Below are 25,516 nucleotides of genomic sequence, written 5' to 3' on the forward strand. Positions count from 1 at the left end.
CTTCACCTTTCTCTCGTCAGTCTACCACAAGACCAGCGCTTATATACTGCATTTAAAACCCGCAACTGTAGCACTGAGGAACTGGGGGGGCGCAAGAAACCGTACGTTCAAGTTTTCAACACAAAATAAGTTTATACCATGGACTTATCAAATGTGCTTCTCTGTCTTCACACAGATGATTAAACTTGCTCAGCAGTGAGCATGACATCCTGTAGAGCAAATATAGAATGTAAGTAAGGTGGGTTTATTGCTGGCTACGTATTGGTTTTATTGTGGGTGACTGGTGTCACAATTAGGAGAGAGACGATAAGAGGCTTGTGATGTGCTTTGGTGTTACTCCCTCCAACAAGCACTCAGCTACGTGCAGCCGCTCACTCAGTTGAAATATCCGAATATTATCAGTCAATCACGTTAACAACAGAGATAAACCATCCAAATGCAGTATACAAGCCCAAATTCTGTGGGTTTAGACCTGGAGCGATGACTCCATCTATAGGTTAGTTGTTGTACTGCAACGACAGAGGGGGACTGACACATTGAAGTGTGTGTTGCGATGATAGTTTATAAAATAAAAATCAGCTCCCTTTTAAAGTAGACCAGCCACATATTAAAACAAAGTTCCGACAGAGAACTCGTAAAACGGTCTCTCAAACCTTCCAACCGTCACTAAAAAACGATGAAATTATAAAGGTGGTATTTTGCTGTACTTGAATATACCTGTTCCCACTCCACCTCCCTGCAACTTATCCTATTTCAAATATAGGACTCAAAGATATGGGCTCTAATGTTAATAATACATTTATCCATACTATATTCATATAATTAATAAAAATAAATACATTTAACAAATACAAATGATTTTGCAGTGGGTAAATTACCAAAAGGAACTGATTATCACCCACAAATGTATTGTTAGCTTTTTTTTCTTTTTTCTTCAAGTGTAGGATTTCTCAATAAAACCATTTTCACCCCTTATTAATTTAAACCTGTAGTCTTAAAGCCTCTACATCGGTGTGGCTGTGCTATCGAGCTGGGTGAGAGACCAGGAACCATCCACTCATCTATAGGGCTGTGTGTGAGCGTTAGCTCACTAAAGGCTAAATGTTAACACTGTAGCACACTCACAGAGAGCAACCTGGAGTAAAAGGAGATGCTGATGATTTATGTTGGCAATGGGACCCAAACCGGCTCTTGGCTTTGGCCAAAAAGCTGTGGGCACGAGATGTGCATGTTTACATGTCTTCAATCGGTATATCTTGTAAAAAGGTAATATGAAACATTTTCTTCTTAATTGTATATTCACCTTTTTTTTCTTTTTTTTCTTGCTTATGCGTTTTTTTGTACAAATCTTTGTATAACCTTTTTTTAGACATAAAAAAAAAACGATTAAACCAACAGAAAAATCAACCAACAGAAAAATCTCATGCATAAGTTATGTCCCACTCTTACTGATTGCATGTGTATATTACCATTTTAAAAAATCTGTATACACTTTTGTCTGTTGTTCAACATGATATTTTTCTTTTTGTACATTTTATGCCATTTGCTTTTCCCCTGTTTTTTTGTTTTTATGATAAAATTTCTGATCCTATTTTTCCAGCCAGGTGTTCCAGGTATTGCTCCAGAGTAGATTCCAGATGCCCGACCTGTCAATTCTTGTACAGCAGGAGGCGCAAGAGGCATTTTGTATAGGTGCTGGCTGTGGGAAGGGAAACTGCTCCGTAAAAGAAGCTGTTGGGAAGCAGATGGGCATTTTTCCTTTGTGATTTCAGCCCCACTTCCAATAACAATTCTTTTTTGTTCTTTTTTGTTTTTCCTGCTAGAAATCGCTGCTCTTCATCCCGAAAAGATTGACAGAGAAACTGAAACTGTAGATGTTTTAATACTTCTAACAACCTCCCAAGGCTGGAGTCTGGCAGCAGAGGTGGGACAGGACAGTCAGTCAGTCGCAGACAGGGATGCGGGTGGAGGGGAGGGAGACAGGCGAGGTCATCCCTATCTGCAGAGGTCCTCTTGTGTGGAGTCTCGCACATTTTTCCTCTTCTTGCTGTTGCCCTGGTGGTGTGGCTTGTTGCTCTGATGACTTTTGGTGCTGGAGGATGAACTCTGCTGCCCGTGGTGGCCGCTCTTCTGGTGAGAACGAGACATCCTGGCCTGTAGAGGGAACACAGAAAAAGATCGTCTGTTTTCCTGCAGGATATCCCTCTGGCATTCAATACAATATACTGTGCTGTCAGCTGGTAATGGTGGAGGCAAATGATTCAATTGTCACATTTTGTAGCTCTTTATCACACGTGTTACAGCTATGTGAAATTAACTCCCTGAATCTCTTTTATGTAATGTGTTCAGCAATATGCAATGAACAGTACAGTTTTTCCATGCCTTTATTTTTTAATCATGTGGTGCATACTGTGTGCTAAGTGTACGTACCTTTCCTCCCTTGGTGCTTCCAGATGGAGTGCTGGTAGTGTGGCTCTGTGTTCTGTGATTATTAACAACAGCAGACTTTTCTCTGTGGGCGCTGGAGCCACGGCCAGGCTGCTGCTTGGCAGTCTTACACGGCGTGCCATCAGAGTCCTGAGGAAAACCAAGAAAATGGCTAAATAATCTTCCAAAACATTTTGCCACCAAGATACTCGTGACGCTTTAAGAGCTAAGGATAAAGAGTACAATATTTGGAAGCTGTCTGTGTGTGTGACTGACCGCGTCGCTGGAGCTGGAGGTTGAGGATGTGGAAGAAGGCGACAATGGAGAAGAGGAGGGAGAGGAGCGCAGTGAAGGCGACGGAGAGGAGGAGTTGGAGGAGGTTTTGCTGTGGGGAGCCGACGGTAGAACTACAACAACATCGTCGTCATCAGGAACGTTGTTGTTGCACTCATCGAGCTGCTGGGACTCATACAGTGTGACATCATTTCCTACAGAAACAGAGAAGGGACAAATGATGATGCAAAGATCGACTCAGTCCAACGTGAAGCTTGCCGTTCTGCTGTAGTTCCAGCTCCTACCAGGTCAGACTCACCCTTTATCCCTCCCCCTTGACCTCTCTCCAGCCACAATTTGGGTTAAATTTTAGCTTCAATTGGACTTTGAGAAACATGTTATGAATTTAAAAAAGCTGTCAGAGTTCGAACGTACTGTTGAGTGGCAGATCATTCTGAGATGGGCTCCCCCAGTTCTTTCGGATCCACTCCCTGTACTCATCCACTTCATGTGTTACTCGGATTATTCGGCCAAGTATGCTGTGATGGGATACAGAAGGAAGAACATAAGTCGTACCACTCTACACACGGCAGTCTAAACTAGCAATGACCTGATATTCTCAGTATGATTGAAATTAGACAGCCATGATAAAAACAACTTAAATACTCTCATCTTATGACTGACATTATAAACAACTGGGACGATATGACTGAAACAATTAACTGAGGGACGCTGCGATCGATCTACCGCTGACCACCAAATCAGATGATTCTTTAATTAACTTCTTACCTCTCAGTCTCGTTATTGGGATAATACTTGGCGATGGGCGACACTGCATGACTGAGCACCACATAGGCGTAGTCGAATGCCTGCTTCACCTGCATGGCACCGTATGAACTCCGGCCAACATCGTTGTCTGTTGGACACATGACAGACAGTCAATTTGCATAAAGATGAGAACCTGTCAGCGTACATACTGTCCCATATCCTTCAGTCTTTGTATTCCCTGTTCCTACCTGGCTGCAACGGGTCTTCAATGTAGAGCATGGAGGGCCTGTATCCATCCATCATGTTCTTCTGAACCTCATCTTTGGCAACGTAGCAACCTCCATCTTTTATCCTGATACCCGTTTTCAGGTAGTTGAAGTGGCGACCGTAGAGCTCGAAGAATTCAATGAGGAGAACTCCGATGTTGATGTTGGGACTGCACACATCCTCCCTGTAGTGAAGCTGGAAAGCACACAGCAGGAGCTCATGTCAGAATTATTGGGAATGGTTAAGTGAGGGAATTCACTCAGTGAGACTAACAAGGCACTGTGGAGACTTTTACATTATATTCCAATGACGCTGACAGATTTCCAGTGTAGTGAGTCCCCAGGTAGTCATTTGAGTGGTCTCTTGGAAAACTGAGTGCGTGTCAAACTTGTGTTTTGATTATATTCACGAGTGCTGAAAATGTGTCTGAAAATTAAAACACAATAAAATCCCAAATCTGAAAACGTTATTTAAAAACAATGCTGCATTGTCGGATGAGTCGAATCACTGATGATAAGAGTCAGAACTCTGTCACCTGAGATTCTTCAAGTCAAGCATTTTTTTTATTGTGTTTGTTGTTTGTTTGTTTTCCTGTCATTATGCATTACAATAAAGGCATTAACAGATTCCTGCTTATGTACAGGAATAATATTGCAATGAGGAGCTATAAAGTGAACTATAAATATGTTTTTATAGTAGCTGGTACACTTATTAAAAACATCTGTGCATACAGTGTTGTCTCTGTTTTTCATTCAGAATTATGGATATTTTGTAATTCAGGTGTTCAGGAATCACTGCTGTTGCAAATACTTGAAAGGGACAAACAATAAGTTGATGAAAACATCAAGAGCTCTTGTTCATGACAAAGTGTATCTGACCTGCAGGAAACTAACAGCCATGAGGAAAAGACTGTAGGAGCCAATTCCACCAGTGAAAACCTCATTGAGGTCCCTCTGCAGGAGGAACTGCTTCAGCACCAGCACCAAGTAAGGCAGCACAGGGTATTTCTAGGGGACAAGAGACAGACACAGTAAGGACATAGCGAGGAACAGATTCTCATGCCTACAGCACCCTCCAGAGGAAAAAAGGGATTTAAAGTCTTAAAAGTCCAGGATTTTATAGTGTCCTAACATACTAATCGTTAATCTATGTAAGGCCCATTACAAACGTTCTTGTTTATGGCATTTGTTAGCAATGCCAGTTAAAGTGGGTTATGGAAATAATCAGTCATAATATATGGGGGAATCAGGCAAGCCGCAATAAGGCTCAAACAATGTGTACACTTAAAACAGCAACAACACTGGTTACAGGTAGTAATCATGAGGGTTATGTATTCCAAGGACACATGAAAAACAGAGGAATACAGGCTGCAAGTTGTGTTACCTCTTTGAATTCCTTGATGAGCCGGGCAGCTTTAATACCACTCTTCATATTGAAGCTGATATCCACTTTGACCTCAGTGAAGGAGTCAGTCAGTTTGATGATGGGAACCTGGTAACACACATGATGCAGGTGCTGATACTGAACAGGGACGGTCAGATGGGAAACAATCAAACAATCAACCAGTCGGCTCAGGCGCCTCCAGACACTGTGCTGTAAGGCACTTGTAAATAAACCTGCACCCATAATTGTACTTCAAGTCGACTCTAAGCCTGACAACATAACACACATGCAGTCATACACAAACCCACGTCTACTGCTCTAATCCTTAACTAAACTGCAAAGATTTCAATTGTTAATCTGGTCTTTAAAATGCCTTACTAAAGTGAAACTTAAAACACAAAGAAAAGCTTTATTCCAATCCTTTAAGCCCTGAAAGAAAATAAATTCAAAGGGAAAGGAAAATCCAATCCATGCACGGTTTAAAAATAACACAAATCTAAGGTTGGGGGTGATTTAAAAAAACATGACCAGGAAGACAAAGGAGATGTAAAGCAAAGAGCTAGTTCCAAGAGCACTTCACTACCAATGCTGTGTTTATGACAGTGCTCAATATTAACACTTAACCGTCATTTAGATGTAATGGAGGTGCGGCAAAGGACTGGTGCACTTTTGGCTTTTCCCTCAGTATAAATGTCTTTACACACGCCTCAATAAAAGACATATGCAAACCAGTTCAGTCAGTGTTTTGGATCTGTCACAACAGCTCGTACCACTGTGATTTACAGCTCATGAAACTGACAGCTAACATCAAATACCTGAATATGAATGTCAACATCATACTGATGATGGTTGACTATTATTAATCATTATATTTGGCACAAGTGGGACAGTTTTACTGGTGCAACACTGACACACCAATATTTTACAACAAATTAAACAGAACGCGACTCAGTACTGTACAGTGTAACACTGTTCGACTCAGTATGCTCTCTGTATAAAGTGGCCTCCTAGAAATGTAATCAAATCCACTTTGTCGAAAACTGCTCTAAAACTAACAGAAATCTTGTTCAGCAAAATCCACACGCAAGAGTGAGCGCAGTTTTACCGTGGCCTTGTCCAAAACTTTGATGGAGTTCTCATCTGCAACATTCCTCTTCCGGAGAGCCTCTTCCAGAGTCCAGAGTGGGAGGGTCTCCCACTTCCCAAAAACAACCAGGTCAATGTCACTGGTGGAAAAGAGAGACGTGACAGGTAAAACTTTGGCCTGTTATGTAACACACAAGTGCAAATTATACAACGGTGCAGCTGCAGCACACGGTTTTCACGTTACAACAGCCATTTTAAAATATGCTCCACATGGTCGCTCACTGCAGACAGGTGGCTTTGCTTCCATCTTGTGGATGAGCACTGTGCAACTTCAGACAGAGCTTAAGGAAGTAAGCCACTCTGTGTCTGTGTGTGTGTGTGTGTGTGTGTGTGTGTGTGTGTGTGTGTGTGTGTGTGTGTACTATGTTAGCAGCGCCATGTGTTCACTTCACACAGAATGTTACACACAAGCACTCACTACGAACAAGACACACACAAACACAAGTTTATATGCACACAGCAGAAATGATCTGAATGTTGTAACTTATATTCAACTTTTTGTTTCCAGAATAGCAGAGGCACACAGAAACAGAAATGCACGCACGCACGCACGCACGCACGCACGCACGCACGCACGCACGCACGCACGCACGCACGCACGCACGCACACACCTCCCCCGACATGCATGCATCCCACAACAGCTCAATCCCATTAAAGTGCTCTGTATAGTGTCAAGAGTCCACTAATCCCACTGACTAGTCTGTGTGTCTCTGTGTTAAGGGAACAGGTATTAGTCGTGTGTGGTACTTATGTGTTTCTGTGTGTGTTTGGGGGGATGGGTCTGTGTCACAGGGCTCTCTCTCAGAATAAAGTTTTAGAAAAGATCCAGGATCAGCAGTGGTAAAAATGGATAAACCACTTGATGAACAAAAGCAATTCAAGATTTGCCAGCTAGACAGAAGTAGACTTTTGGTTGAGGGCCAGTTCACTGTCACAGTTGGCCAAAAAAAAAAGCAAGCATGTGTTTAAATCTCTAGGCTGGTCTAGGAAACCAAATGGCTCACCTTGTTGGCAGATAAAGACCAGTGCTGAAACTCCCAAACACTTGGACCTGGAGAGATGGGACATACAGAGTTTCACACAGATATCTTTTGTTGTTTGTTCCATTCATTTACGTACATTCTGCAGAACACCCTGAACATTTTTGTCATCGTGTTTGACAGTTGCTTATAACATTTTCTCTTCAATGACCTGATCTTTCAGACAGACTTCAGTAGTGGACTGGGCTGAGGACAAATTGTATCACGAAGCAGGTATCAATGTAGTGCTCTTTGACTTTCCCATGCTAAGCTTCATTACTACAAAAACCTGTTCTCCTAGCTGCACAGATGTCATTACTCTAAAGCGTAGCTTAGTGCTGATTTAATGACAAGCCCAAACAAATGCACAGGTGTGGTCCCAGAGCTTCCTAACAGGGGTATATATGTATTAGGAACAAGTGTGTAGTTTGAATAAAACCACTTAAGTTGTACTTCAAGTGAGAGATTAAAGACCAGGGCAGCCTCAGTGAAACAAGCAAATATACTGTTCAACGTCGTATTGATATGGAAATTGGCTATTGTGGAAATCAAAACTGGAGTTTGCATACCAAACAGTCCTTTTAGCCACTGATCTGATAACCTGCACACTATTCAAGTGACTAAAACATCCTCAACCTTCAGCACACAAACTGGTGTCTGAACAGAAATAGACTTAAGCCTTGAGCCTCCCGTTATTCCTTTAAACCATCTCCCTACATCCCACATCAAGCAGTAGTATACTGTAAACTCTGCTTTACATCCCAGTCACATGTCCAGGGCTAAGCTGATTGCAGGGCCATGTTTGTGAACGAGTGTATAGTAAGTCCTCAACACTTCTGTGAAGTGTGAGGTGACCACAGGTGGTCACAAAGATGCGCTACGGCTTATGTCATCTTGGCACTCTCCGATCAAACTTTTACTGGTCAGCCCAACCACAGAGTGAAACATTCTAAGTCCCAACTGAACGACAGTAGAGACACTCTCATGGACATTTTTAGTACAACTGACTAAGATAAGCTCCAATATATACCTGGAAACAGACTGTGGAAACAGAGTGTCAGGTGGACGTCTACGCATCTAAGCTAATCAATTAAAGCCTCCCATTGAGTGGATGTCCATGTTGCCCTTGCTCCCTCTGCAGTGGAAAAGGAATAAAACTGTGCAGGACTGGGTATTATGCTCCTTAATTTAGGAACTGCTAAGCTCTGACCAGACACGCTTTGAAGCACACTGCTCTATCAGCAGGATCTAAGTCACTGTGTACAAGACTGCCTGAGGTGGCACTGATAACATGACCAAAACAGAGTATGGTGCAGCAGGGAGATAAAACAAGAGGATGCTTTATGAATGGCTGGTAGCTATTAGCTGGCTCATGTACAAAATGTGGTAACTGAGTGTTGTAAATTGCAGAGACCACTGTGTCCAAGGTAGTCTGGTCACAGTGCTCCATCAGTGCAGCAAATATTGCGTTTCTAACTATTTTCACTTTTCTACAAATCCATTTGGTTCTGCCAAATTTAAATAACCTGTAGTGGTGCTAAGATTGCAGATTACAGCCAAGATCTGCAGTTGGAGGCAATTCTCACCTCGATCATCAGTGTCACACTGAAAAATCAGGTCTGTCACGCCCTACCATCCAAACCAAACAACCAAAGAATACATAAATTCCTACATTAATTAATAATAAAAAACAAAGTTAATATAGATAGATAGGTTGGGGATGATGTGTACCTCAGCACTGGGCCACAGGTCGTGGATGACTCCCTTGATTCTGTCCACCACCTCCAGCCTCATCTTCTCCTCCTCCGGCCGTGGGGAGATGTAATCATAGAAGTCATTGACCTCCTCATGTAACCTGCAGAGCACACAGAACATAGTTTTGCAAGAGAGTATGGAAACTGTTTTTTGTTTTTTTTGTAATCCAATATCAGCCCATCATAACTTCCATTCGGATGATAAATAGTGTGCTAATTTTAAGAGCAAATAGCTTTACTCAACCCATGCTCAAATCCATGCTTTGCATATAGACAGAACCCACAAGTTGAAGGCACTTATTACCCTCTCACAGGTTGATGGTGCTAAGAACAGACTATTGAACAAGTAAAACAGTAGAGATTAGTGTAATTGTTAACAATCCTGAGAGAGATAAATTAAGTAAATGAGTTTGAACTAGGGCTGCACGGTGGCGCAGCAGGTAGTGCGCGTGCCTCACAGCAAGAAGGTTGCCGGTTCGATCCCCGGGTCAGGCGGGGCCTTTCTGTGTGAAGTTTGCATGTTCTTCCCGTGCATGCGTGGGTTCTCTCCGGGTACTCCGGCTTCCTCCCACAGACCAAAAACATGCTCATTAGGTTAATTGATGACTCTAAATTGTCCGTAGGTGTGAGTGTGAGTGTGAATGTTTGTTTGTCATTACATGTGGCCCTGCAATCGGCTGGCGACCGGTTCAGGGTGTACCCCGCCTCTCGCCCATTGTAACTGGGATAGGCTCCAGCCCCCCGCAACCCCGAAAGGGATAGGCGGTATAGATAATGGATGGATGGATGGAGTTTGAACTACTCAGATTTAGCCACATCACAACACACACAACTGGGGGTGCTATCATTCTCTTGATCTAATCTGTGCATCTCCTGCAAGCAAAGCAAAAAGATACAATTTGCATGCCAACAGTGCCTACGGTGACAGATACAGATATGTCAGACACTGGGACACACTGACAGGACATAGGTCACACCTCACAAGGGCACCGTTATCTCAAACTGCCCTCCTCAGCCCCCTGCATGATCAAACACTGAAGTCCAATTAATTAAACATGTTTGGGGTGCAAAGGACAGAGATAAAGGCTTGTGACTGAAAAATGTGTGGTTCAAATCTCCAGACATGTGGGAAACCCTGTGCAGCAACAATTGAATATTAGCTGTAGTTTTGTCCTCTGCAGTGAGAGAGAGGCGTCACCGAGCCGGGGAGCTGAACACAAGTCCAGTGAGCAACATTTCAAAACTTTTTGTACAAGGCAGGCCAAAGATATGAATATGTCTGACAGCAGAGTGGGAAACAGGGTGTGCCAATGAAGTTAACCTTCCTCTGGCAAACAGATGTCTCCTGGATCAGCTCTCCTGCGGAGGAACAGGTAGATTCATGCCGAGCAGTTAAATCAATGGTTGGAATATTATTTGACTCAATGTTCTGTCCTTGTGGTGTGAATTAATGAGTCCCCTATAAGGTGTCAGCCAGAGCACTTGGGCAATCACATTTCATATAGATTAAGAAGAAAAAAAGAATCCACTAGTCTACACCAAGTCTTACTGATAAGGTTGGGGATTAATAGAAAGGGTCATTTTTACTCAAAAAATGGAAGAGAAAGGTTTGCCTCTGCCTGTTATGGCAGCAAGGGTTTTATCTTCCCAAAGAGAAGCAACAGTGTTTTCATGCTACCCCACACCAACTATGTCTTTTTTGGTAAAACAGTTGAGCAAAAACAAAACAGGAAACCCGACTGTGTCCCAGCGTTATGTCAGGAAAAAAAGAAAAAGAAAACAACTTGTACTAAGGGCAGGCTGAGCAAGGGTACCGCATTTGTCCTTGGAACAAGTCACTCTGCCCACATACGCTGACCTTTTTACTGAGCAGTTTTGTCTATATACACATAGAAACAGGAACAAGTCTGTGGGCAGGCAAATAAGAACACAAACATGTGGGCACACACAAGCATGTACACATGCATGTGTGCATAAACAGTCATATGTTCAGGCCACAGGCCAGTAACAGGCACATTCCCCTTGGCAGACAATAGTGAAAGAAGAAAAGTGAGGTTTCTGCTCTTAAAAATTAAATAAGGCAACAAAGCACAGCCTACATATTCCACAGAAGGTCGGGCAAGAAAAACACTAGCAGCGACAAACACCGACTGACAGTTGTTTGGATTATGCCCCAAAGAGCACTGTGTGTGTGTCTACAGTCTGGGTTTAATATAACAAGGACTCTTAACCAGACAACAGTGAAAGTTGACTGGCTTTCACCTTTATTATTTCTTGTGTTTCAGGAACTCAGCCTAGCATAAGCCCAGGATAGTGATGCAGCACTGAAGGGTTACTGGTCTGCTAACCATGTAGGGAAAACGCTTGCAGAACAAAACTCTATTCTCTCTTGCCAAATGCTATCATGGTGACCTTGAGAAAAAAAAACAAACTCCCCAGTTGTTGCAGCCGAATTGCTCAGCTGTCAACACTACAGTGAGGCTGTGATCTGACATACGAAAGCGCTACCAGACTGACTGCATGCTGCCACACCGGAATATGAACAAGAACCAGAGACGCCATACAACAGTTTATACCTTGAAAAAAATGATCAAAGTTATCAGCCGTCTCATGTAGGGCTGGAACTAATTACTATTTCCATTATTAATTAACTGACCTATTATTTTCTTGAAAAATACCAATCACAATTTCCTAAAGCCAAAGGTGACGCCTCCACATTGAGTCCGAAACCCCAAATATTCTGTTTCCTATTATTGCATAAGTCAAAGAAAATAAAAAGATAAAGTAAATTTTGCTTTAGTTTTGACACTTCTGACAGTAAAGTCGGCACGTTACAAGGTACACACTAAAATTTGTTCTACCTGGCATTTGCTTCCAAGTATGTGATTGGCCAGTGCAGTCCACTGATAGATGACTTTACTATCAGGGATGTCCAGATCTAGTTTAATTGCACCCCCTTCGAAGTCCTTCACTATTTGTATCTGCTGACACAAAGTCCAATCCAACGCCTCTATTTACCTAAATGTTGACTAAATATGAATCTGACACATAAAACTAACAGATGCTCTCTAAAGTCAGTACACCTCATTCTTCACAAGCTCCTTATCTAAATACTGAAGGTCCTGATTCAAACTATAAAATTCGTCATCTTAAATTACTGATACGATATGAATGCAAGTTCAATTGGGAGAATGTGACTCCCAAAACTGACATGAGGAGATGTGCTCCAGAGAAAACGTTGCACTCTGTTGGAGTTGTTGGGACCACAGAAGCACTCAGTCCACTCAGGGTGGAAGTGTGGTGTTACAGAGTGATGCTTTTACCTCAGAGTACAAACAACAGCTTGCAGAGAGCCCACAACAGCTCTGTGAAAACAGCCAAGTTTTATTCTGGAATGCCATCGAGTTACTCACAGAGTTAATGGTAATTAGTTACAGCTGATAGGACTCGCCTCCATTGACATTTGTCATTTTCATCAGTGCAAGCAACACGTTGCGTGAAGGATAGAGTTGGGTGGTATCCAAATTTTGATACCGTCAAACCTTCCCCACATTTTCCTGGGGTATACCGTGCTAATTAAAAATCACTTTGCAGGGCAGCGTGACATGCCCGCAGTTCAGACGGTCAATGCTCACGCTAAGAAGCACCAATCCCAACAGAATGACGGGGAGAAACTCAGCTAAAAGCCTCTAACAAGCACTGCCACCCGAACAAAACATAGTTCATACCCCAAGAAATTATACGTGCATGTAACGAAAACACGAAAATAGGGCACGTCAAAGGCACTGCCTCTACTGATTTCACCACTTTATGCAAACCGCACAAGCCTGGTATCAAAAGAAAGCAGAGAGTCTGATGATCAAGAAGATGTCTGCCTCCTCACCGTGCAACAAAAACTCGGCAAGTTAGCAGCCAAAGAGTGGCAGAAAAAAACTTTGCTAAATCATAGAGTATGTCTTATCTTTGCTGTTTTGTGGTCAAAAGTTAAACCAGCTCAAAAAAACGCTGCTAATGTCTCCTATGACTCTGGTCACTGTTAGTTTGAGATCAATCACAAAGGTCCTGGTTGTTTACATACAGAGGAGGGGGTTTCTAAAGTGGAGGGAGCGCTCTTCATTTGATAACCTATCTCTGGGCTTACTTCCTTCTGGATCCTCATTGGTGTTTCTATGGTGAATTTGGGCGGGTCGCTGAGCTATTGACCGGCATAACCGGTTATGGCGCAGTGCCACGGTGGCAACACTGTCGCCTCACAGCTAGAAGGTCCTGGTTCGAATCCCGCTGTGGGCGCCAGGGGCATGTCCTCACCATGCCTTCGGTGCCTGCTGCTCAAGGAAAAAAGGGCCTTTCTGTGTGGAGTCTGCATGTTCTCCCCGTGTTCACCTGGGGTATCCTCCATAAAAATACCCCCACTAAAAACATGCAAGAAGATCACCACCTGACCACTGGTGACGACAATGGAACTGGTCCCCGGGCGCCGGTCGACTGGCAGTCCACCGCTCCTGATTTGCCGCGGAGAAAGGGCTGACCATGGATGGGTCAAAAGCAGAGAAAGAATTTCACAAATGCATGGCGTGTGTAAATTGTGACGAATAAAGGGAAATCTTAATCTTAATCTTAACCACACAGTTAGCTTCACCGCTCCGTCTCATTTACACACAAATGAGCAGAGCTCTCAGAGGACTCTGCTGAGCTTCCCGAGGTGTTATTTTACGGTTTCATTTGCATTTCATCCTTTTATGAGAGCTAAGAACAACAGCAGGCAGAAAAAAGGCTGAAAAACTGTTTTCAACAGAGGAGTTTCTCCGTATGCTTAGACGAGATAACGGTACTCTGCCCAGATGCGCCTAAATGAGCGCCTGGACATACCTGTGTTAAAACATCTGTACAACTGCTCTGGTTCATTTTTTTAGCATGTACTTTTGCACAGTCACCTTGTCTCGAGTAAAAATTCAACCAGATACATTGAACGGAGTGGACTTCATTTTTGTTACGACAATGCTACAATTATGTTAGGCCCCTATAGACCTATATGCGCAGCATTTTTTTTTAATGACGGTCATGAAACTGTTGGTGAAAGTGATGGAATTCAGTTTTATTTTAGCTGATACTGATACATTAACTTTATGTAAGGATCAGCCCTCACACCAATCCAATCAGCTCAGGACATCCCCAGTTACAATACTGGCACAAAAGTCAAGCAAGGACCAACTTCTTTCAAATTACCCTGATTTTTGGGTGTGCCAAGACAGTGGTCTGATTGAAATGGATGAAGAGGCTATGTGCTTTAAGGTCCCGTGTGTAGGATTTATCGGCATCTAGTGGAGTGGTTGCAAATTGCGACCAACCCAACACACCTCCACTCACCCTCACCTATGTTGACCACTAATTATGTGAAAATGTGATTACGGTTTGTCCGTTCTGGGCTCCTGTAGACACATGGTGATGCAACATGGCGGTCTTCCCTCTGTAGATATAAAGGGATCATTCTAAGGTAGCTAAAACACAACAATTCTTATTTTCAGGTGATTGTGTACTAATGAAAACATAATTGTTAATATTATATTTAACTTCTGCCAATATATCCCCCTAATTCCTACACACAGAACGTTTAATGCAGTGTTATTGTTGGTATGAATGCAGTCTAACTGGCTGCTTGTGAGTCTGAATGTAGAGAATGCAAATTTAGGGCATTACTGAAAATGCAGATGAATGGAGGACTGAACAACTTGAAGTAGTACTCAGTGTGATCAGTCAGTCACTATGTTCAGTTCATGACAACACGTTCCTCATTGTCTAAAAACTGTGCTGTCTTCCCACAATTCTTTTTTTTTTTTTTCAAACACATCTGTCACACAGGCACATATGTTGATGGAAACTGAACTGAACTGGTGGTTTTATGTTGGGGAAATCTTGAGAGGGCTGACCACAAGTGAATTGAATGACATGATTTCATTTCACTGACAAGCCACTGGAGTCTATTTGCTAGGGCCATGTCTATGTTTGTTATGTCACAAAAAGCTTTGAGCTGTTAGCCCAACATTACATCAGAAATTCACCTTGTTGATGAGGTGACCAAACCATAACTGTAATGCCCCACAATTGCTGCCCTTCCTCCAACATGTCAACAGACAAGCACTCTAAATTTTAATGACTAATCTCTTTTCCCTGCGCAGACTGCAGAGACTCCAACCTCCATCACAGAATGATTAGGTTTCATTTAAGGGTAAAAAGAAACTCAGCAGCTACAGTCTGCCTTACAAATACAACTTAGGTTTTGATTTGATGGTAAAGAGAACACAGCTCTGTATCATTAAGACAGCCCAGCCCAAAGCCTAGCAACAATTTAAGTGACCTTAATGTGTTGTAATTGAACTGAAGGATTTTATAGGTTTGGGGCATGACTAATCCCACTTGGCTTCCAGAGTATCTTCAAAACTTCCATAGACCTCAAGCCAAAAAGAGGGCATTTATCACAAAGCAATATAATAATAATAAATAAAACAACATTTTTGTTAAAACTGACATTCTGAGATGTGAATATTTACACTGCACAACATCCAAGCAATAGGTTTCATTTCACAGGCCACTGCTGCTCCCCTGTCATCACGTGATGAGAGCAAGCACACAAATCACATCTCATGCCCCTCCCTCTTGGATGAAGTTGCGTCTCAGTCCTACAACTGCACAGGGAGCACATGAACCATTGCACTGCTTATCGGATAATCCCACTTGCCTACATTGATCATAGTAGTGTTATGTAATCTTGTGGAACAGGTTAGCACAGAGCTGACACTTCTTATTTTCTAAACATTTCCTTCTGGCATGATTATTGTAGTGCTACTGAAATGTTGCCAGTCATGCTTACTGCCTGTCCTTGGCTGCCTGTAATGTTAATGCTCTTATAGAAAGTTCATAAAGTTCACTTTTGAGATGAGTGCAATTTGCTTTGTATGCATGATTCAAATCTGAATGACTGACAGCAGAGGTTTTGCAGCAGTCATACCTCCACCGGTTTAGGGCTTTGACAAATGATAATTTTCATGACTGGTATATTCTTTAACCTACAGAACATCAGTAAACAATGGTGATGTTATTGTTTTGTCCCAAAAATAGATTTCTGCCTGAAACATGATTTCAACAATTAATCGATTATCAGAATAGCTGGATATATATTTTCTGTCGACTGACTATTAATTGACTAATCAATCCCTATTCCAAAAAGTTGGGACTCTGTGTAAAACATAAAGGCTCAGTTGAGGATTCACCACTTTGTGAAACACATGACCGTATGAAGGATTACTACATGTGCTCGTGTATACTTCACCAAACTGTCTTTAAACACAGTTCATTTTCAAATGACTGCACTCTCTCTATGTGTTACACAGCAGCTCAAACTTTTTGGAATGAGGGTTGTTTTAGATCAGATCATAGCACAGAACCCAGGTTCACGTACTAGAATCAGTGCAGGGAGAGGAAAAAGTGGGATCATCCGCACTGCTACTGCAATGCTTTTTCCCCAACTCTCTGATGCATAGCATTTTTTTTATTATGAAATACTGCTTCAGAATGAGTTACACAGAGAGACCCAGGACATCCCTACAAAGCCTTCCTATGAAGGTTCTGCAACATCTTGTCAAAAGCATAATTCGCCCTTTCTGCGACTGAAAGCAAGAGGCATGGGAAGGTAGAAGAAAGTGTGAGACCGCCAAGGTAAAAAGAGAGGAAAGAATGAGAGATGGCTGGGAAAAGAGAGTGAAAAGGGAAAAAATAAAAAGGTAGAGAGCCAAACACATGCATAAGGTGTAAGAGAAAAAAGGGGAGAGAGGGGAAGAGAGAGAGAGAGAGAGAGAGAGAGAGAGAGAGAGAGAGAGAGAGAGAGAGAGAGAGAGAGAGGAGATTGGGTGTGGTGCCGAAATGCCTTCATGTGAACAAGAGCCATCTGTTAAGTTGGGTAGGATGAAGGAAAAAGAGGTTATTGTCACATCACACCGAGTACGACTTACTGACAGAGATTTTGGCATTACGGTCGCTTTAGAATTTAATACTTAAAAACAAGCATGAAGACACATTCATGTGCCAAGAAAGGCCTGACTGAGACACCAGACCGCGGGTGGATACCCGTGTTCAATGCAATGACCAGCGTTCAGCATTGTGCATTCGACCAGATTGGGCGTGATGAAACAGTTGTGAGCATTGTTGTGGCCATATTGTCCCATGAAAAGTCCTGACAGCATGACCGTATTCTTGAGTGGGCTTGAAATTTTGGGCCTTGACATACTTTGCAACAGAAGAGCGTCGTGTGTGTTATGTGACACTGCTCTTTCTAGGTTGACGGGGTTGCCCAAGGCAGTCACATCACACACTGCTTTTCAAGATGAGGACACCACAAACAGAGGTGGAGGTGTCAATGTCTCGCAGCTGGCGATTCATTAATGTTTCATCAATGAACTGATCCGGGTGCTAAGCGTTGGCCAGTGGGACAAGACGGCTCCAGTTACACAGAAGCCCAAACACTGTTGACTGCTAGTGATGGTCACGCTAGAGTGATGCAGCTGAGTACTGTGGTCAAAACAGGAACAGCTGAGACTAAAAATATGGTAAGTTAGTGCCAGAATAACCACAGTTTAGTGGTCAGCAGACCATAAGGAGCATCGGAGAAGTTGTGAGTCATACGACATATCAATACTTCTTTGTTGATCATCTAAGCTTTCTAAAACTATCTTTGGAGCATCTTTTGATTCCAGCTGTGGGCTATTCTTTTGGAATACTTTGGAGCTCATCTTGCAACTTTCTGCAAAGTTTGTATTGCTAAAGCTCTACTACTGCCAATGGAGTAACTTGTGGCTTCACTAAGTGCAGTATCAAAGCAGCTTTCCCAACACCAGCGAAAGCAGTGAAGCGTGTTTGAGCCTTTAGTGTGACTGTGCTGTTTTGTCGTTAGTATGTAAGAGCGAAGAAAAGCTACGACTCAGCACAAACTGTCAGAGCCCTAAGGACATGTGCCAGCCTTGATGTTTGTTTTTGTTTGTTTGTTTGTTTGTTTGTTTTACATATCTTCAAAAATAAATATTAACACAAATGGCAAGAATAACCTTATTGTACTTCTTACCATTCACTTTCAAATACATTTCAAATTGGTATAGAGTGGAGGTGGCATTTCTTTTCTTTTCTGGCAAGTTTATTCCCCTCTACTGTGGGAGCACTTCAAACTGAAAGCTTAACAATTTGGAACTAAAACAGTAACACAGAAAACAGAGATTTTATGGCAACAATAACACAGTATCACACAAAAATAAACCTATAGACACAGGGCACGGCTGTAGGAAACTGTCAAAGCGCCGTCATTCTGTACACGTGCTGAGAAGGTCACAGTCTGAACACACGCTCTGAAAAAAAGAATGCTGTGTGTCGCTTGCTGACTGCATCAGTCTGGACCATGGGAAGGGTTTCCATTGGACAGGAAGAGAAAAAAAAAAGAAAAACACATTCCTCACTACACATGGGAAGGCTGAGTTATGGAGAGCTGCCCACACGTGCTGTTTAGAGGGGGCCTGTTTCACCTACAGTCCAAACGACCAGCATGCAGGCTTCTCTCTCCACTGGCTTACATACTTTGGCAGAGAGCCAGCCAGTGAACAGAGAAAGGGAAAGGAGAGCGTGACGTAGATGTCACAGTCAGTAGAGGCTAGATGAACCACAGTTCTAATAATGGAGCTCCAGTCACAGAGGTGTGCTAGTGCTGGGAGCCATAAATCTTCAAAAGACAGCAGCAATAAATGGCGATGAAACTATAATCCAGCGCTACTCATCGGTGAACGATTAACCACGCATTTCATTAGCCTGCAAGTGATGTTCTGCTTCACCACTCGAAACTAGCTGCCAACACCAGGCTCCACTACAATTAATCAAGTGCAGGCTGCTCTGTCATTACTTCCATTTTGGGCCATGGGAGCAAATTGCTTCACATGAATAAGACATTGAACACATGTGAGGATGTGACATTGAAATGAAGATGTTAGAGGAAAAGGGCAGACGCTCATGTCTTAGCATTCACAAGCAGGCTAGCAAAACCACCATGCAAGAACTACAGTCGAGGTGCTCTTGCGCACAACAGGAGCGCTGAAAAAAAAACCTATAAATATAAAACGAATATAAACGTGGATTGTATCTGGAGAAAGATTTTGTGATGGAGGTTTATAAATCAAAAGCAAAACCTTCTGGGTAAATTAGCAACCAAAGTTACAACTTAAGACTGATAATAATAAAAAATACTGGTTGAAAGCTTCCAAAATACTGAACTTGAGCTGGCAATCTAGACTGACCAAATATGCAGGTGAGCCAGCTGATAATACACATACACATTTCAGTCTTTAACTCAGTTTGTGCTTCTTCTACATGGAAATCTCAGATCAACTGAGCTGTGAAAGAAGGGATACTGTTGTTTTACACAAATACAGTTAACATGTCAATCACAGAGGGGTAATTTAGAATGCAACAGGCCAGTTATACAGAAAAACAACAGACCCATCTAGCAAATCCACCTATCCCTCTGAATTCATTCTGTCACAATAGCTCCCTCTGTTATAAAATGACTGGAACTTTGGAACATTGCATCTTGCCCACATAATAAAAACCCACAACACAACGCCAAATCAGAACACAGTTCAGCAGGACAGAAATGGGCCACAGCTCTCCCAGGCTACAATGACTTCCTGTGCCCATATAAAGAATCTAAATAATTGTTGTACACCACCAGAAAATGAGGTGGAAACACTCCCTTAGAACTCCCAATGTGATTGGACAGACACTGAAGGAGCTCGGGTTTCTCTCTCAGAGGGCTGGCTTTGTTTTGTGGAAGTGAGGCCGTGTGGAGCATGTAAACACTGATCCTTTTCCATCATGAGGCGGGCTGCTTGCTTGGACCTTCTCCATTCCAGAAAGACTGCAGGAGCGTAAAACACAAATAAGCACATGCCTCTGCCTCTCTCGCTGCATCACTCTAGCCAACCCCCCTGGCCAAATATGGTGCACAGACTGTCCCATGGAAAAATGCATCTGAACTTACTCATAACCCTCAGCCTTTTTACTTGCACATTTCAAATGCAACCATGATTCTCAGGTTTATCTTTGCCCACTCGCCAAACCACTCAGCCTGACTGAATGGTCAAAGCTAATCATGCACAATAATCATGCATGCACATGTATGAAAAATAGGGAAGCACAAGCCTAGGTGGCAGAAAAAGGTTCTGTCACAGCTTTGAAATCCAGTGCAAGAATCTCTTACAACACCGAGTGAAAGTATCATAAAATATACATACGTGTTACAACACTGCACTGTTGCCTTAGTGTTTATCTCAGGCCGGGGTTTTCCCTGCTTATCTTTGTACGATTGGTCGCGGCCTTTGTTGAAAGTTTCAACAAAAATGCAAAGGCTTGTTTTTTTATACGGTACAACTGCTGTGCCTTTTATCAGCAACTGCTTCGATATACTAATACCAGGTACGTGCATGTTACATACGGTGAGGAGGCTACAGGGGAATGACACATTTGCAGTTTCTGCAAGATCATGACAAGCAAATGTATGTTTGTGATGAAAGCTAGGTTAGCTTACGTTACAGAAAGAAACAGTACTGGATATCAAATCTCATCAGCCTGATTTTTAAGCGTCTGTCTTTGACAGATTGTTTTAGAAAGCTATGATTCAACACAGTCAAGTTAGTTTTGAGTTGGCTATTCCAAATATTTTGATTGCTAATGTGCCATTTATTTTAGATAAACTTTGAACAGAAAATAATTGCAGTCTTACCAATAACTTTCATTCCATGTGACCCAGTGACTCAGAGTCAATACCAAATTGTATTACTATAGTGGACAAATAGTGTTCACCACTTTTTAGCTGAGTTTAGTGCTTCTTCTGTTTTATTTCATTGTTTTTACATATTTATCAAAATTCTGCATTTTTTCAATAGATTCTATGCCATGTGACCCACCTGTTGGTGTCTGTTCAGTGGTCACATTGGAAAGGTCTTTTCCTTCATCATTCTTGTCTTCACTTTTCCTATCAGGCTCTGTTCCTTGCTGTCTTTTTCTGTCCCTCTTCTTTTATGTCCTTCCTCTAAAAAGAATCCAGGAAAAACCCTGCAAACACTGAGACACTGTAGCTCGCCCAGTCACAGGACTGGAAGTATTACTGGATGGTAAAAAAATGTGTCTTTAAGCAAGAGCAAACCAGGTACAACAAGCATGCCATGTAGCCACTGAGGTAGCAAATTCTCCAAAACACTGATACTCATGAACAACATTTCTCAGTGCTACCACCCATGGCGGTAAGGTAAATGACTAAAAGTAGCTTTTATTTGGTCAGTTGCAAACATTACATGTGTGCTATTACCAGCTGTGGAACAGGTTGTTTGTCACTCTTCTATACATCTCACATCCAGACTGCATCTCCCAAGCAACAAAACATGTATTTTAAGTGGATATGGATTTAACCATGGAATTAACATAACTTAACAATGGCCGCTTTTATATCCACATGCATACTGTTGGTCTATACGTGTCCATTTCGAAATACATTTCCTGTAATGCCATAGAGCATGTTAGCATTGTGAATTAGAGAGTACTGTTAAACAGAGAGCCCTCAGTGGTGGTGAGTGTGATCAAGGCTCTGAGGTTCAAGTTATGGTATTAGCAGAGCTAATCACTAAAGAATGTCCTTCTGCAAACACACAGCTTCCATACAACTATAAATGAGGTTCAGCCAAAGACTGAGCTCTACACTCTGCTGTTCTGCTTGCCTACGCATGCCTCACAGAAATGGGTGGGGAAGGGGGGAAATCTCTGCACCTACAGGGTCTCTAAAACAGAACCCCACCCAGCAACATATTTCTCCCCAGGTCTAATATGTAAAAAGGTTATGGCACACTCACTGAAATTCAGTGGAAGTGTAGTTCTTGAACTAACAGAAGCGGAAACACATGAAGAATAAAGCACAAGATCACCCAAGCTTGCATTAACTTCAAATATGCACTATGCCTTTCAACTGCTTTTACATTTAACCATCTCAGGTTTCTGGAGTGATATCTGTTGACATTATTCAGGGATGGGGCACAGAAACGAGTCAGCATTAAAGCTATACTTCACCCAACATCTTTTGAGTAATGAACAGTCAGCCCCTGTGGGCTTTAAAGGGGACTCCATATAGTTTGTAGTGTTGTCAGAGAACAGCAGCTGTTATAAACTTAAATTCATTCAATGACAATCTCTTCAATAATGGAACATTTTAACTGATTGAAAAGTATCAAAATGTCTATAAAGACATGCAGCATGACTTACATTTTCTCTGACCATCTGTGTGTTCAGTAAGTTCCAAATAAAAACCATTTTAAATTATTTTTCAATATGAAACCCATTGTAATGCAGTATTTACCAACTGAATTCAGACTGACCACTGCTGCTGTTCCTTGTGAAAACACATGCCATGAGCATTTACTTTTATTACAAACCAGCTCATTAACGGTGACTAACTCAAAAGAATCAATTAGCTCGAATCGTCCCACCCCGTCATTAACACATGTGGGTTAGCCAACATGATTAAAGCTCTCAGCGTGTTTGCTACAGAAAAGCCATGCACAGTCTCTTCTGTAGCTATGTGTGCAACAATTACTGAGTACATAAAAGCACAAGCCACACTCTTGTCTGTGTGGAAGAGGCCATTGCTCTCCAAAACTGTATCAGGCACTGTGGACAAATCTACAGCAAATCACAGATGAAGAAGAAAGTAGGCAAACTGTACCTCATTCATTGTTGCATGTGTTGTTTACATTTCTTTAGAAATACATTGATGATCTGATTATTGATGTGTTTTGAAAGGGGGCAGAAACAGAAGTGACTGGGTAAGGGGTACCACAGACCAACGAGCCAATCACAAACAGGGAGTCCATGCGCAGTCAGGCGGTAGAATACAAAGTTTCAAACTTTGAGAGGCATGCACAGCATCCACGAGGCAATTATGACATCAAACAGATTTATGGACGTTCCTGCACGTTTTGAGTAGCCCGGCACAACAAGCGTGCAATGGGCTTAAGACTTGTTTGACAGCTTGCAATAGCCAACCTGCTTAAGACTCATTTGACACCCCACAATACAGCAAGTTAGCCAACCTGGTTCAAATTGCTTTTCATCGCACTACATTCCTTCGCCTTCATGTCATGGCTCTATCGTGTCATTTGAGCTGTTTCCAAAACACAACTTCTTGTTTGTACATCATTAAAAAAAAGAAAAAAAAGAAAAAGGCTCCAGGTCACAGGGAGTGCAAACATGCTGACTTTTGCTCACAACAGTGTCCTGAAAAGCTCTAGCAAACACATCAACTGTGATTTCCTCTGAAATACTGCTAGCCAAACATTTTGGGCTGCACAACGCTGGAGGAAAACCAATGATGTGGCACACATCTAGTGAAAGTGTCACTCTTGTTTGGGATGACACCCTGTCCTCTCCGATGCTCTCTTTATTCCCCCCATTTACTCAAAGATGCACTTCACCTTGCAGTAGTCGGCTACATAAGGGTACTGTATGCATGTTCTTTTATTCAACGTTTGCTTTGTAACGCCTGAATGAACACCATCATGTTGGCCTGTCAGCCCTGCTCTCTATTTCAACAGTAACACCCAAATGCATTATCTGTTTAAATGTGTTTATTCCTCTAGCTAAATCTTTGCTGAAAAAACAGCAGTATGAAAGATTAAATGGAGTGAAAGTGCACTCCAAAGTTACATACAAAAGAGGTGGAGCGCTTACTCCATGGTTTGACGCATAGTTTCTTAAAATCCACTCTTTCCTTCACACGTAAAAAATGTCACCCAACTTGCTTCAGGAAAGACTTGTAGTGAGCTCGCAGCACCTGACAACTCTCTAACAGCTATTTCATTAGAGTTAATGACCGTCTGTGCTCATTGGTGGTTACACTCACTTTCGTAAAACATGTTGGAGCTGTACATACAACTTGTCCCACCGTAGATTCAGTGGGTGGGGATGAAAGGGTGGGTGGGGTGAGACTTGACAACCTCGGTCGCCTCCCTGTATGTCATCTCCGTGTGCATTTGTTTAAGGCGGTGAAATAACAGCTAATTTACTCCAACTTTACAGAAACGAGACATCTAATCAACTTTATCTAATCAATTCTCTTACCCTATTATTCCTTCAGAGTAGTTCCTGACTTTCCATGGCGTGCCGGTGTAGCCGTCATAGCCTCCCGTGTTGGGGCCGCTGCCGCTGTTCAAGAGGCTGGAATTGAATCCGAAAGTGCTAGCTTTGTTGTCTCTTTTCCTTTTGTTGGGGTGTCCGTCCGTCAGCCCCCTCCACAGCACAGCGACCCCGCTGCCCTGCTGCTGCCCCCCTCCGCCGACACCGCCCCTGCCAGCGGCTCGGTTATTGTGGTTGCTGTTCGTTTCCAGTGGTATAAAGTCCCGCTGTTCCGGTATTTCTCCGTTCCCCATTGAAGTCGACATCCCCTGAGTCCTACCTTCACTGCTGCCGGTGTTTGAGTCAGGTGCCCCGTTTCTGCTGGTGGGGACGGCTCCCGACACTCCGTTGACGGTCGCTTTCAGGCTCGACGTGCTCTGAGATCCAGTGGTGTAGCTGTTATTTACATGCAAATACCCGAGCCCTTGTGTCGTCTCCCAAATCTGCATCCACAGGTTGTTGGCGGGTCCACGTTGTTCTGGTTGAAACCAGGCGATTCTCGGATCCATCAAACGACACTGTAGGCAGACCGCCCCCCCACCCCACCACCGAGCAATACTCAGCTCGTGTGCAGCTAGCCAGGTCGCTAGCTAACGTTAGCTAGCCTGCTATAGCCTCGTTATAGCTGCCGCTAGCTGAGGTTCTCTGCTGCCCGTTACTTCTAGAATCAGGTAAAAACACGGTCCTTGGTAACGTTAGTGACGATACGCACAGTTGTCAACAAAAATCATCCACAGTAAATACGACAAGAGTGCGAGTCAAGTGCTAAAAACGGTAGCTCACGCCAAAGTTGAGGTTGAAGACTGGAGAAACGTGCATTTGCTGCTTATCGAAGTGCCTCTCTGACCCTTTCCTCCTGATGGTGGGTCCCTCAATGGCGGAGTGTACAGTGTTTTGGGCATGCGCGCAGAGAGTGAAAAGGGGCGGAGACAGTTGTTACGCAACCAACAACTGTTTTTTGTTACATAACAATGTCTGATTTATTTCTCTCTCGTCAAAGTGAAATGGACAAGGTGTTAAGAGTACAGCAGCGTAAACTCCATTTATTATGTCACGTGCAACTCTTAAAGCCACACAGCTGTTTGATTGAACTGCTAACCCAGGTTAAAGTTTAACATACCACTGAATTCAACATATCCAACGATATCACCCATCTCTTTAGTGTGAATATGAAACAAAACTCCTATGATGACTGTACAGCACAGATTAGACTAGTTAGTATCAAAACGGTT

General features: G+C 42.7%; 1 protein-coding gene across 1 annotated transcript; it reads right to left on the reverse strand.

The window, feature by feature from the left end:
- Positions 1–935: 935 nt before the first annotated feature.
- Positions 936–25,170, reverse strand: tent4b (terminal nucleotidyltransferase 4B). Its single transcript, XM_070959765.1, has 12 exons — positions 24,231–25,170; positions 9,016–9,139; positions 7,270–7,316; positions 6,224–6,344; positions 5,119–5,226; positions 4,614–4,742; positions 3,717–3,930; positions 3,490–3,616; positions 3,136–3,239; positions 2,704–2,915; positions 2,431–2,577; positions 936–2,154 (listed from the first exon to the last, which is right to left on the reverse strand). Exons 1-12 carry the CDS (start codon positions 24,791–24,793, stop codon positions 1,996–1,998), a joined length of 2,055 nt encoding a protein of 684 aa, XP_070815866.1. The 5' UTR covers positions 24,794–25,170; the 3' UTR covers positions 936–1,995.
- Positions 25,171–25,516: the final 346 nt, after the last annotated feature.

This window comes from Chaetodon trifascialis, chromosome 1 (genome assembly GCF_039877785.1).
Source record: "Chaetodon trifascialis isolate fChaTrf1 chromosome 1, fChaTrf1.hap1, whole genome shotgun sequence".
NCBI lineage: Eukaryota > Metazoa > Chordata > Actinopteri > Chaetodontiformes > Chaetodontidae > Chaetodon > Chaetodon trifascialis.